The sequence below is a fragment of the Camelus ferus genome, chromosome 13 (assembly GCF_009834535.1).
Source record: "Camelus ferus isolate YT-003-E chromosome 13, BCGSAC_Cfer_1.0, whole genome shotgun sequence".
NCBI classification, from domain to species: Eukaryota; Metazoa; Chordata; class Mammalia; order Artiodactyla; family Camelidae; genus Camelus; species Camelus ferus.
Genome location: NC_045708.1, coordinates 32,785,712 through 32,799,673, shown reverse-complemented (window position 1 = coordinate 32,799,673; position 13,962 = coordinate 32,785,712). Strand labels below are relative to the sequence as shown.

At 42.3% G+C, this 13,962-nt stretch overlaps 2 protein-coding genes across 2 annotated transcripts; one reads left to right on the top strand and one right to left on the bottom strand.

Moving 5' to 3' along the window:
* Positions 1 to 593: 593 nt before the first annotated feature.
* On the top strand, positions 594 to 8,775 carry PRDX1 (peroxiredoxin 1). Its single transcript, XM_032494153.1, is given in 6 exon segments — positions 594 to 647; positions 649 to 700; positions 2,502 to 2,655; positions 3,023 to 3,145; positions 3,476 to 3,606; positions 8,431 to 8,775. Coding segments are annotated over 6 exon segments (597 nt in total). The 3' UTR covers positions 8,514 to 8,775.
* A 630-nt stretch (positions 8,776 to 9,405) lies between these two features.
* MMACHC (metabolism of cobalamin associated C) lies at positions 9,406 to 13,962 on the bottom strand. The gene is made up of 4 exons (XM_006178428.3): positions 13,618 to 13,962; positions 11,631 to 11,825; positions 10,771 to 10,923; positions 9,406 to 10,298 (listed from the first exon to the last, which is right to left on the bottom strand). The coding sequence occupies exons 1-4, from the start codon at positions 13,696 to 13,698 to the stop codon at positions 9,879 to 9,881; spliced, it is 849 nt and encodes a 282-aa protein (XP_006178490.1). The 5' UTR covers positions 13,699 to 13,962; the 3' UTR covers positions 9,406 to 9,878.

Below are 13,962 nucleotides of genomic sequence, written 5' to 3'. Positions count from 1 at the left end.
GGGTCTTAAAAACAACACCTTAAGTTTAAAATTGAGCAGAAGCCATAATCTTGGTCTTCTTTCTTAAAAAAGTTGGATTGGCTTTAGAGTGTGCTGTTTTGGGCAAATCTACCTGGAGAAAGGTCACTGTGCTTCCCACATTCTGAAGGCAGCTGGAGGCGCTGTCTAGCAAAAGGGCAACGTGGCTAGGAGTCAGGTGCTCAGTGTTTGTGGCATTGTGCATTTGGATTCAGGTTTGAGTTTCCACTCTCCCTCTCTGTGCATATGCATAATGAAAATACAGGAGAAAATGCAGTTGCACAAATGATGGTTCAGAAAAAGTAAGCGTTTGATTCAATTTATAAAGAAATTGCCATTTTAAAATGGAAATGAGCTGAGATACAAAGGTGTAATATTTTTGTTTGAAAAGTTGGGAAGCTCAGCTCATGCTTTTTATTCTAGTATAAGAATTAATGTATATTCAAGGCCACTGGACAATTCCTTTATTGTTCTACAGCTAAGTCTCTTATAAGTATATGAAGGTTGCTGGTAATCTAGAAAAGTAAGGCTTGTTTCTAATTCATTTCTTCTTATCTCTTCCAGCTGATAGCAATATGTCTTCAGGAAACGCCAAAATTGGGCACCATGCCCCCCACTTCAAAGCAACAGGCTGTTATGCCAGATGGTCAGTTCAAAGATATCAGCTTATCTGACTACAAAGGTAAGGGTAATTATTATTTAAGGTTCATTAACGTGGAATTATATTACAATCTAGGGATGGCTTGTTCAATTTTTGTATCTCTTGTTATGTTTAATTATAAAATGATTTTTTATCTCCTAGGTCCCAGGGTAAAAGTCTGTTGCCTTATTGAGTTGAAGTGGAGATTATCATCAGTGATCATAGGGTAGATATCCTAAGTCCAGACTGTTAGAGAAAGCACATGCTCCATTATGCCTGGACATACTATCTTGATTATCTTCTCAGTATTGCTCTTCAATTATATCATTGGAGGTATTCTCATTATCTTGTTTTAAGAGGCTTTCAACAATTTAAAGTCTCAGAACTCAAGTCTTTGGAGCTGTGACACTGCCTGTTGAGTTTATGAAATGTGTATTTCACAGTTGCTGTATTATTAGGTAGAGGGCATAGGTACATTCCCTTGACTATTTTGCCCCCAGAGAAGAGTTGATGTCACAGTTGGAACAACTCTCCTTTTTGTTACAGTTTCATGTAGACACCTGACAAGTTCTAATGACGTTCTTTTTTAACTTTGCCGTCCTGGAGCAGCTAGGTCTTCTGGGACAATTGAAAATACAGATTCCTTAGAATGCAAACCTGAAATTCAGGTGTCAAATGTATCTTTCTTAGTAGTGTAGCAATCAGTTCCTAGACTCAGCTTTTGGGTAGAACATGTCACTAGGTTTCTTAACATGCTTATTGGTTGCAATGAGAGCAGGTAAGTGGGGCCCCATGGAGGGAAGCTCCTGGCAAACAATGTAAGTAGCACCCTAGGGAGGTGACCCTGGCCCAAGGGTAAAGGCATGAGGTTTAGGAAGAGTTGCTCTGTGCCTTCTGGGGATTGACCTGCTGAAGCTTGTTAGTCGTAGCCCTATGGGGAATGTTGTTTAGATGAGTGAGTTTATAGTGATTTTGACTTTCAGAGTGAATGTCAAAAGCAACGGCTTTTTTTTTTTTAATTTGTATTATGTAAAAATTTTTTTTTATTGAGGTGTAGTCAGTTTACAATGTTGTCAAGCATGTTTTAGTCATATATTCATTTTTATATTCTTTTTCATTATAGGCTAGTACAAAATATTGGATATAGTTCCCTGAGCTATACAGTAGAAACTTGTTTATTTTATATATAGCAGAATCTGCAAACTTCAAACTCCCTATTTATCCCCTCATACCCCCTTTACCTTCCAGGTAACCATAAGTTTGAGGAACAGCTTTAAAAAGATTTTCTTTGCTCATCCTGTCAGGCTTGTTTGAAACATGTTTGTGGTAATTTAGGTTATCACTTAAACCTTACCCATCCCATTATTGTGTTTCATTGTGAGAGAAGTGCAAAGGCTTTGATTTCCTCTTACTGCTCTCGTTGCCTTCCAGCAGAGAACCCAGCATTTCAGCTTTTTCTGGGCACTAATTGTAAGCATTTGCATTAGACTATCCAGCAGATAATTGCATCCTTGCTTTTGGTTTTCTCCTTTGGAGAACTTGGTGTTTGTACTAATTTTAACCATCCAGAGAAGATCAAAATTAGACTGAACAGTGTTTATTCTGTAGTTGGAGGTAAGCAGATAAAGCACTGAAATTGTAAGGAACTTTTTCTTGTACAGAAAGTTCTGAAAGTAGCTGCTAGGAGACATCTATGTTGAGCATCTTGGCATTTTAACAATCGTTGTCTTAAATCAACTTAAAAAGGCTCCTTTTCATAGGGAATGTCTTGAGGTTTTCATTCTTTATAAAGCAAGGAAGTCTATTTCAAAGGCTAACCTGCGGCTGTTTTTTTTTTTTCTAGGAAAATATGTTGTGTTCTTCTTCTACCCTCTTGACTTCACCTTTGTGTGCCCCACGGAGATCATTGCTTTCAGTGATAGAGCAGAAGAATTTAAGAAGCTCAACTGCCAAGTGATTGGTGCTTCTGTGGATTCTCACTTCTGTCACCTGGCATGGTAAATCTCTTGGTCCATTTGGCATATGGACTTTTAAGCTAAGTAGCAACTGGAACTGGGAGGCTTTGGCAGTAGACTTCCCAAAGTATTGCCTTCTGGCTCCTCATAGAAGGAGTGCAAGGGCTCTGACTTTCTCTAGTTGCTCTCTTATTACCTGGCAGCAAAGGAAAGGCTGCTTGGGTTGCAGCTCAGTGCACCCTGGTGACCTTAACTGTTCTCAGTCATTTACTTTACTGCTGGAAAAAGTTTGCAGTTTTTTTGGGAGTTAGATTAGGAATGTTGAAAAGGGGAAGGAGTAGATACAGTTAATGCTTTCGCTACCTGCACAAGTATTTGAATGTGGTTGTTTGTATGCTTTTTGCTGTAGGATCAACACACCCAAGAAACAAGGAGGATTGGGACCCATGAACATTCCCTTGGTATCAGACCCCAAGCGCACCATAGCTCAGGACTATGGGGTCTTAAAGGCTGATGAAGGCATCTCATTCAGGTATATACCTGCTGGGGGAGCTTACATTCATCAGGAGAATTAATCTGATTGCTGAAGGCCTTTTATTTGAAAGGTCGAGCCCTCATCTGTAGAAATTACTTTCTCATTTCATTCTTTTTTTCCTGTTTCATTGAGAAATAACTGATATACATCACTGTAAGTTTAAGTTGTAGGGCATGATGGTCTCATTTCATTCTTTACACAGAGCCTAAGAAGGAGGCAAGTGCAAGTGCAGGAGACCAGCCCATTTATTTCCATTTCTTGTCTATTCTAATGAAGTAATTTCTAAAACTGTATTGCCTCTCCATCAAACTTTTATTTTCTTTCCAGGGGACTTTTTATTATTGATGATAAAGGTATCCTTCGACAGATCACCATAAATGACCTCCCTGTCGGCCGCTCTGTGGATGAGACACTGAGACTAGTTCAGGCCTTCCAGTTTACTGACAAACACGGGGAAGGTAAGCCAAATCTGCCTGGTGACAGGACAGCAGAATGGTTGGATGGGAAAGATGGTAGGAACAAAGTCTACCAGATAAGAAAAGGATGATTATGTCTCTTTAAGAAATTTCAGTCTCTGGATTATAGCAGGTTGTGGGGGTGGGGTAATGGAAAAGCTTGGGGAGGAGAATATAAAGGCTTTTTGTTCCAACTGCATATTCCCAGCTTTTGCCCTCCTCATTTAAAAATCACTCACTGCTGCAGATTCAACTTATTAAAGGAGTGTGGAGTGTAGGAGGATCTCAAGAGGTGTATAAAGGCAAAACAGAAGGTTGAGAATCACATCTAGAAATAAATAAAGCATGCTGTTTACTGGGAGAAGAGCTTAATCCCAGTAGACCATATTTGTTATATTGGGGTTTTTAAAAACAAAGGTAATGAATGACCAGTTTTGAAATTTGGAAAATAAAAATAGGACTAAGAAAACTTACCCAAAGACAATAAGAAGATACAGTGAATACTTTTCTATTTTTTAAAAATCCATTCTGTTATGCAATGTGGTTGTTGTATTTGTAAGAATTATAGTCACCAAATACAAAATTGCATAAATATTTAGCAAATTTTTTTAAGGAGGAGGGGTTAGGGCTAAAGGGTTTGAGATAAAATGTCAGTGTTCTTCATCAGAAGTTTCAGAATGGGAGGGGAGTGTAGCTCAGTAGTAGAGTGCGTGCTTAGCATGTGCAAGGTCCTGGGTTCAATCCTCAGTACCTCCATTTAAAAAAATAAAAATAATTACCCCCCTCCTACCCCCAAAAAAGAGAAGCTTCAGGATCAGAGATAATGTTTTTGTGAGTCTGTCCTTGTAAAATCTAAACATGACTGAGGAGACTGAATTTATGGTTTTTATCTAGCATTTGCTAAACTGTCCTTACTGCTCTAGTACTAGTACTTCTCTTTGTATATATTCTCATTGCAGTGTTCTGATAAAGTCCTGAACTGCTTGATCTCACCCTTTGAGTGTAGCTTTATGAGTGTAGCTTTTTGACAGCTCTCCACCACTGCCCAGTGTAGTTGTTGCTGGAATGAGACAGCCTTATCCCAACTAAGAGTTAGTTTAAAGAATTGAGCTCCTCAGACTGCTGCGAGTACTGGTGAAGGGGATCTTGAACCCCACCCCAGCTTAATATAATTGAGGATAAGATAGCTGTGATCATATGCTACTGATATCAAGTGCCCGGGTGAACTTGGACAAGTTTCTTGTCTTACTACATTTCATTTTCTTTAGAAGATAGGTAGTTCAGACTAGCTAAGACTCATTTCAGTTCTGATCTTGTGAGTTAAAGGAGGTGGAAGTTAAGAGTCTGGACTAGTGTGTGTTTGGAGTACCCAAAAGCGCTAGCATGGCTAGAGTGGAAGGCTGATAATAGATAATGGGAATCAGTGAGCACTGATCAGAAGGCACTGTTCACAGGAACAGATGTAGGCTTTATGCTGGTGGAAGAAGACAGCTACTGAGACTGCCCCCTGGTGGGGAATGAGGTTCAGCACAAAGATGGAAGCAGCCAGGGAGTGGCAAAGTTGGCCCTTTGTTAGACTTTCCTAGGACCGTGCATGTAGGCCAGACTCTTGAACTGAAGCTTTCATGACTCTGAAGCTTGCTTCTTCAGATTCTATTGGTCTGCTTCCCATCCTACTAGAACAGGCATAGTTTCCTTATGCAGCCTTTTTTGGCTTATAATGATAGTTACCATTTGAGAGCCTATGAATACCAAGCACTCTTTATGAAGTGTTTCCATGTATTGTTTATTTGACAAATAGCCCTACATTCCTATTTTTTAAATTGAGATGTAATTGGCATATAATAGTATATTAGTTTCAGGTGGACAACGTAATGACTTGATATTTGTATATCCTACATTTCCTATTTTTAAGGACCAATAAACCAGTACCTAAACACAACATGTATTCAGTTAATGTTGGAACTAAGATCCATACTCAAAGCCTTCCTTTTTAGGTAATTAAAATGCTGAGTCATTTTTTAGGACCTTCTGTGTTGGAGAAGTTACCACATATTGAGGTTACCATGACTCTGGAGAATCATCATGGTGCTTCAGCTGCACTTGAAAGCTGGTAAATGTGGGACTCAGCCAGTTCTGCTTGGCTCCATACTGATTCTGAAAAACCAACACTGTTGGGTATGAATGAAACATCCAAGTGTGGATCTCTTTGTCCTCTTATTACTTGTGCGGTCCTAAGTGCCAAGAGGCCTTAATACTAAGGGGACTAGGTTGTCAAAGTCCAGATTCTTTATGGTTCATTATTGCTATTATCTTGGTGTCATGATTTATAATTGGGCTATTCTAAAGCTTTGTTTTCTTCTAAGAGGAATCTTTTTGTCTCCCTGTTAGTACATGTTGGCCAGCTACTGGGTGGTTCTGGTCTGGTCTCTACTTTTATGCTGGTCTTTGTTCTTTGCAGCTTGTTTATCCTTAGGACTAACCTTTGGTGCCACTCAAGCCAATGACTATGTAACAAGCAAATGGATATTTCAGGAAAAGCAAAGCAGCTGGGATTGTCATTTAGTGCTTATTCTGTCCATACCTTGTTCCTGGTTGCAGCCTCTGACATAAGGCTGTGACATCCTTGGACTAAAAGGGGCTTCCCCTCTCACTTGAGCAAGTGAGGCTTTTGCTGCTCCATTACTGGACTTTGGTGACTACATGTCTCCCAGAAAAACGGCAAATGGAGTGGAAAATCAGAGATTGTTTCCCTTGCCTCACTTTCCTCAGGTTTGCCCAAGGAGCATTGCAATGCAGAATTGTTGGAAAGACTGAAGGCTATGCTTTTCTGCATAACTGAAAGATTCAAACTTGGACCATTTGCTTACCAAGGTGTAGAAGGCAGTTACTTAGTGAAACAAGCAAGGCTTTCATGTGGATGTCCTATCCCTTTGTATTGCAGGCAGTCCAATTTGGCAGAGTTAAGGAACGCAGAGAAAGCAGACTGCTTGCTGCCTACAGATCTCTGAAGGGCTGTTAGAGGGAAAAAGCGGCTTAGTGTTAGGGTTTACACAGTGCTAGCTTTGTTATTTTTCAGCTTATTTTTTTCTTAGGTATGGGGACAAATCACTTAAGTTTTTTTAAATCAATTTTATTGTGGTTATATGTATGATATAATTTACCATTTTAAGTGTACAATCCAGTGGAATTTAATACATTGACGGTGTTGTGCACTGATCACCACTGTTTCTCAGACTTTATCATAATTCCAAAGAGGCAGTAACCATGAAGCAATAACTCACCATTCTCTTCTCCCTCTTGTCTTTGGTAACTTTTGTTCTACTTTCTGTCTGTGATTTTGACTATTGTAGATATTTCATGTAAGTGAAATCAACAGTATTTGTCCATTTGTGTCTGGTTTCTTTGACTTAGTGTAATGTTTTCAAGGTTCTCAAAGTTCATCCAGGCTCTAGTATGTATCAAAACTTCATTCTTAAAATTTTAAGTTTGACTAATAATGTATTGTGTATATATACCATATCTTTGTGTATCCATCCGTTAACAGACACAGGATTGTTCCTACCTTTTGGCTGTTGTGAATAATGTTGCTAAAATACTGGTGAACAGATGTCTGAATCTTTGTTTCCAGTTATTTTGGGTATATACATAGTAGTAGAATTGCTGGGTCACCTGGTAATTCTATTTAGATTCCTGAGGAATAGTCAAATTGTTTCCACAGCTTCTGCACCATTTTACATTCCCCAGCAGTACCAAAGGTTCTTTGCATCCTTGCCAATATTTACTTTCCCTTCTTTTTTTTAAACAATAGCTATCCTAGTGGGTGTGAAGTGGTATCTCATTGTGGTTTTGGTTTGCATTTTCTTTATGACTAGTGATAGCATATTTTCTTGTATTCACATTTATTTATCTCCTTGGGAGAAATGTCTATTCAAGTCCTTTGTCTGTTTTTGAATTGGGTTATCTTTTTGTTGAGTTGTGGCAGTTCTAGATTTTAATTTTGGCTATTAATCCCTTATCAGATAAGATTTGTAATATTTCCTCCCATTCTGTGGGTCTTCACTCTCTTAATAATGTCCTTTGATATACAAATGTTTAAATTTTGATCAGGTCCAATTTATCTTGTCTGTGGGGTTTTTTGTTTTTTGTTTTTTTACACTACTGCTTGTGCTTTCAGTATCATATCTGAGAATTCATTTCCAAATCCAAGGTCATGAAGTTTGACCACCATTTCCTTCAAAGAGTTTATGGTTTTAGTTCTTATATTTAGGTTGCTGACTCATTTATGAGTTAAATTTTGTGTGTATGGTGTGAATAGGTGTCTAGTTTCATTCTTTTGCACATGGAAATCCAGCTGTCCCAGCACTATCTGTTTGAAGAGCATTTAAGCTCATTTTTCAAGCATACGTAAAATTATATAGAACATATGAATACCTGTTTACCTATCTACTGTTAACAAATCTTAGTATTTTACCATATATGCTTTAGACAGATTTTTATTTATGTTTTCTCCTCTATTCCCTGGACAGATTATTTATAGAACAAAGCATAAAGTTGAAGCTGTTACTTAAATTTCTTTAAATTTCAGTTGCTGCATGAAGAAATTAGGTATAGTAATTAGGGCTGTGGTGAGGATTAAATTACATATTTATAGTTAATCTTGTACTAAAAGGCTGAATGATCTCAGACACTGTAGGGTAGGCTTCCTGGTGCCTGAATGTTGAAGCTCTTTAGGGCTTCGATTTGGTTTTGAGGCATCCAGTTGTCCATGGGAGGGTGGAGCTCACCACTCATAAAGTTATTAATTAGTTCCCTTTTCTCTTGCAGTGTGCCCGGCAGGCTGGAAGCCTGGCAGTGATACCATCAAGCCTGATGTCCAGAAGAGCAAAGAATATTTTTCTAAGCAGTAGTGAGCACTGGGCCATTTTAGGCCAGTCTGCAGTGGACGACAAAACCTTTGTACTATTGTCATGCTTACAACATAGGACCTTTCACTCAGCGCAGATGTGGTGTGGGACAGGACAGGCCTTTCCTGCAGGGGTTGGGGAGGCCAGCCTTTCTTCCTCTGGAGGGAATGGCCTGAGCTTTATTATGAGGCACACTAACTGATGTGTACAGTAGTAGGACATGGCTTTTGATCTTCTGTAGTTTCTATTAAACTTTTCACTGAGACCTTGTTGATTCTTCATCTTGTTGGGGGGGGCATATTAGCTTTTGATTTTAAGAGGAATTTACTATTTGCTTTCCCTCTTCAGGGGAAAGATGAGGCATGAGAGCTGACTCAGAATCAGTAAATTATATTGAGGGGAAATGCAGGTAAACACAGGGAATAGACCTGAACCAAGTTAACATTTCATTTCACTGTATCTGGAGAAGAGCAAGGCCTGCTACAGTATTAACCAAGGCACTGCAATTTGTGCTAAGGGCTTTGCAGATAAAGACCCCAAGAGATTACTGACATTTACCTTTACACTACTGGGAGGGCTGTATGAAGACCTGGAGCTTGGCCTCTGAGAAATACCTGGACTGGTCCTATCAAAGATCAGTTAGTGCAGTACTCATCTAGTACCTTTGGATGTAACTGAAGGGGAAGGAGGAGGAGACAAACAAGGGCTAGTGTTCACAGGGTAGGGCTTTCCATGTCAAAAGTACAGTGCTGAGCACTTAACTGGCTTCCCTGGGTTTCTAACCTTGATTTAAGGGTAGTTCTTGTCCTCATTCAACTCATTGTCTTGACAGAGGGTAGGGTGAAGGTGGATTCCCCCTGGGCCCTTGAGGCTAGGACAGATTCAGAACTCAGGATCCTTCTGTAACATTTACATTTATTTAGCACTACCCCAGCCTACCCACCCTTCCACACAGGACAAGCAAGACCTATGAACAGCAGGCAGTTCAGGATTCCCAGGGCCTTCAGTAAGGGCTTACTACAAGCCAGGCACTATTTCATATTCAAATCACAACAACCCTCTGGGGCAGGTACCATTTAGAGGATAGTTGCTCCTTAAGCTGTGTAACAAATAGCATCTTGGAGCACTGCAGAGAAATGGTAACAGGCAGTATTCCCATGTTCCAAGGCAGGTGGGAAGTATGGATCTGCTTTGTTCTTTTGACCAAACTTCTTTGAGCCTTGTTATATCTTCATGGGAGATCTCTTTTTTTTTATCAAAAATAATTATCTTGTACCCAAAATAAAACTTTTTGCCTTACCAAAGCCAAGTAAGTTCCAGCAGGTGACAGTGTCATAAGGATCCCAAAATGGAGGAGGATATCGGATATCATGGGCCAGGGGATGCAGGTGGTGAGACCTGGGGGCCGAGCCAGGCTCTGCTGGGATTCTGAGGTTTCTTGGGTATGAGTGTGGTAAAGTGACGCTCAGGGAATGTAGAACCAGGCTCTTCTGAGGGCTGGGCCAAGCCCAAGCCCAGTAAGGCCAGGCGTTGGGCAGGTGGGGTGGAAAAGTAGGCCTTCTGCTCTTCGGAGTAGCGCTCTTGAGGTGTCACAACATCCCGGTAAGTCCAGTCACGCCAATGGAAATTGAACCGTTCAAGCAGGGTGATGCGGTCAGCTCTTGAAGGTACACAGTCAAGGGGCTTTCTGGGTGGCAGATCTGGCACCTCTATTCCTGGCAGCAGCACCACCCCTCGAATGGCAAACCAGCCCCCAAATCGGGGGTGTATGCACACACCTGATATGCGCTGGGGATAGGGTAAAGAAAAGCAAGGTCATGGAGGTCACCTTGGTACCAAATCCAACTACTATCACTACAAGTTACGCTTGTTCACTTATTTCTCAACAGGCAAAATTTTTGCACGTGAGCCTCTGTCAATCTTTGCTTGGTCTCCCCTATTCCCTCTCCTGAACAATCTTTTTCACGAACTCACCACAAGGAAAGGTTCCTTAAGACAAGCCTCACCTTCCCCGTCTCACCACTGGTCTAATCAAGGCTCTGCCCCTCCATTCTGTAACATAGACTAAGAACAGACTAGTTCTCTGACCCAGTGTGCCCGCAGGTAGATACCAGAAAGCATGTGGAACTGGACCCCTGGCACAGTGCCCCTATGTCCTGGATTATGCCCACCAACTCCTTTACTTGGGACGTGGAAGAATGGAGGGATTTTCATTTCATTTTCTCTCTCAGCCCCTATTCAATCACACTTGCCCTCTGACCTGGGTCCCCCAGGGGTCAGCCTCCACATCCTGTCGTTGGTAGTAGTAAGCAGCCCCTGCCACATGGGCTGCTGTCTGGGCCAGAATCTTGGGGCGCCGGTTGGGGTGTACCTCGTAGTCAGCGATGACTTCTATCTGCAGCTCTGGGAGGCTCTGGGATAGAGGACAAGATGGAGGCTTTTAGCAAGAGAGGAGCCATTACCATGTCAACAGCCTTAAGCTGTATAAACATTGTCCTTCCCTCAGAAGGCATGTTTGAAGGGAAAACATGACCTTAAACTTGGGAGTGGTGATGGGGGCTCCAATGTGAAAATGATACTCTGTCTAGGAGGGCCCATGTTTGAAGGGAAGTACACAAGGTCTTGCTCAGAAACCTTTTATGAGGGGTGCCTTGGCTCTGCCCTCCGGAGACCCAGTCTGGAGGAAGACATGGCCCAGTTTTGGGGAGACCCAGTGTATGTATGTGTACATGTTAAGTGTGTGGTGGAATACTGTTCTGTTCTCAAAGGCCCCAAAGACAGCATAGAGCTTCCAGGTCTAGGGCAAAGACAGGTGAGAGATGCATAGGGGATGCTGGGCTTATTCTTATTTCACCTGGAGGCCAAGCGAAGTCTCATCTGATATTTATATACTTGCTCATCAGTGAAGGGCAGCGAAATGGATTTCAGACCTAGGGGGCTGCTAGAGAGGGTGGCTGAACCTTGGGTGAGAAAGCAGAATAAAGAGAGATTCGATGTCAAGACTGGCTTTAGGATATCCTTCTACCTGGAAGTGGCTCCTAGACAGGTCCTGCATTGAGCTTGGAGGAGCTGGAAGCAGCTGCAGGCTTGGAAGGTGATGGAGGATATAGTCTTGCTCACCTCTTTAACACGGCTCAGGTGGTAGGCCACACACTGGTCCACAGGGTCAGTCAGTGGTTGGAGATGGCAGCTCTGCAGGAAGGGCTTGAGGGCCCGGTCAAACATGGCAGGTGTGCTGAGTACCAGGAAGGCCAGGGTAGGTCCTGGCAGGGGCAGATGGAAGGCTGGAGGCAGAAGTGCATTGTACCATGCCACCTGGAACAGAGAGTAAATTCAGGCCACAAAAGAGGCCAACTTATGCCTTAGTCAGGCCCATACCTTAGCCTGGAATTCAAGGCCTCATGCATCTTGCCCAGCCTCCATCTTATTCTCTCAATCAATGAAATTCTACTGATGCTGTATGATGGGTGTTTATGGGGGACTCATCTGAATTTGACAGGGAATTCAGACTAGAGAGGCAGAGAATTCATAAATAACTAAGAACAAAAAGAAAGTGATTATATTCTGATTAGTGCAGTGACAGGGCCAGATAAAGGTCATCTGAAATTAGAAAGGTGTTTTTAAAAAAATTTTTTTAAGCTAAGGTTTGAAAACTGGGAACGAAACTGACAGGCCAACATGGGGAGGGAGAATATGGTAGGTTACAGTATAAACAAAGGAAAAAGTACAAGGCATAGTTGGAGAATAGCAAATTGTCTAGTTTGATAGAAGTGAAGGATCTATAGAGGGGAGCAAAAGGAGAGAAGGCTAGAGAGATCAGTAGGAGTAAGATTGTGACTGGCTTTGAATTATCAATTTTAGGAATATGGGTGACAATGAAGGGCTAGCCATTGAAAATTTAAGAAGTAAACTGACATGATCAGTTTTAGAAAGATCAATCTGGATATAGAGTGGAGGATGAAATGCAGACAAAGTGACAGCAAGGAGGTTACTGCAGTAATCCAAGTGAGAAATAGTGGCCTGAACCAGAGCACAGATTGGCCAAATGGAAGGGAATGGATTTGGGAGATTTCAGAGACAGATTCCTAAAGATCTCAGTGGCTGACTGGATGTAGGGCTGGGGAGGTGAGAGAAGTAGGAGCCTAGGATGACTGGCAGGGCTGTAGATGGCAGTGATCAATACCATAGCTTCCAATACCCAGGTCTACCTGATTGCACCAGATAGGTATCCCCACTCTCCCCCATACCTGCCATACACCACTACTACCTCCACACCTTTACTCAAGCTATTTCTGAGATCTGGATGTACATAACCCTCCTTCCTTCCAATCTCCCTTTTCATATATAGCTCAACCCCATTTTTGCAGAAGCCTCTCTCAAGCTAGACACAACCTACCTCTTCCTCTATATCCTCTCCCAGCACTGCTGTGAGCCACTTGGTGGAAGGGGTGGGAGTGGGCTGACTCTTAAGCATCAGGCTAAAGGCTGAAGCTGAGTTGATTTAGCTTTGTGTGTATGCACAGGGCTCAGTGAAGGGGGCACTGGATATGGGGGAAATGGACCTATGTGAACAAGTGTAGGTGGTGATGTCAGTCAGGTGCATAGTTTCTATACCCAGCCCAGCACTGGTGATTGGCAACATCATGAATGTATACTTCTGTTGGTAGATGGAACAAACCAGCAAATCGTTTGCTTGTTCAACACCAGGAATGCCCTTGCCTCATCAGAGGACCCAAGTTCTAGCCATGTAAACCTTCCAGACCTTGCCCTCTCCTAACTCCTTCGAGAAGCTTCCAAAGTGACTTTGGCCCCCACGGGTCCCTTTCTTTTTGTAAATTACGTAGGTGACAAAGCCACAAGGTTACTGGATCATATGGTGTCTCCCATTCATCAATCTGGCATTACATAAGGGTAAAAGAACAAACGTGCTACAGACTGCTTCTCTACCCTTTAAACCCAAGCGCCCGCTGACACTCTGTCCCGCTAGGTCAAATGGATACGGGGCCAGAAAAGCTCGGGAAAGATCAGAAGACTCCTGGACCTCACGCCGGTGGCACCGAGGTCAGTCATACACTTCGTCCTAGCACCGCAGGAGGGATAAACCAACCTGGAAGGGGTAAACCTCGAAGCCGAAAGGGCACAACGTGTCCTCGATCTTCTGCTTCAGCTCTGCGACTTGAGGCTCCATAGCGCACGCTACACGCTGAGCCTGCTGGGGAATGGAGTCTCAAGGATAACTCGGGTCGTTAAACTTCCAGGTAGTTTGGACTCCATTTCCCAAGAAATACTGGGAGCGGCAGCGGGACAGGGTTGGCTCTGCGCGATGCATCCTGGGATATGTAGTTTATTTGGTCCTTAGAGACAGCCACTACGAAATCAGAAAGACTCGGTTTCCCGGCAAGCTTCACGGTGGGGGTGTGAATGCTCTTGTTGCTTCCAGGGAAACTTAGTT

Coding starts and splice junctions, on each gene's coding strand:
- MMACHC (XM_006178428.3), bottom strand. CDS start 13,698: ATGGAGCCTCAAGTCGCAGAGCTGAAGCAGAAGATCGAGGACACGTTG. Junction 11,826..13,617: donor TCGAGGTTTACCCCTTCCAG/GTTGGTTTATCC, acceptor TCTCTGTTCCAG/GTGGCATGGTACAATGCACT. Junction 10,924..11,630: donor ACCTGAGCCGTGTTAAAGAG/GTGAGCAAGACT, acceptor CCTCTATCCCAG/AGCCTCCCAGAGCTGCAGAT.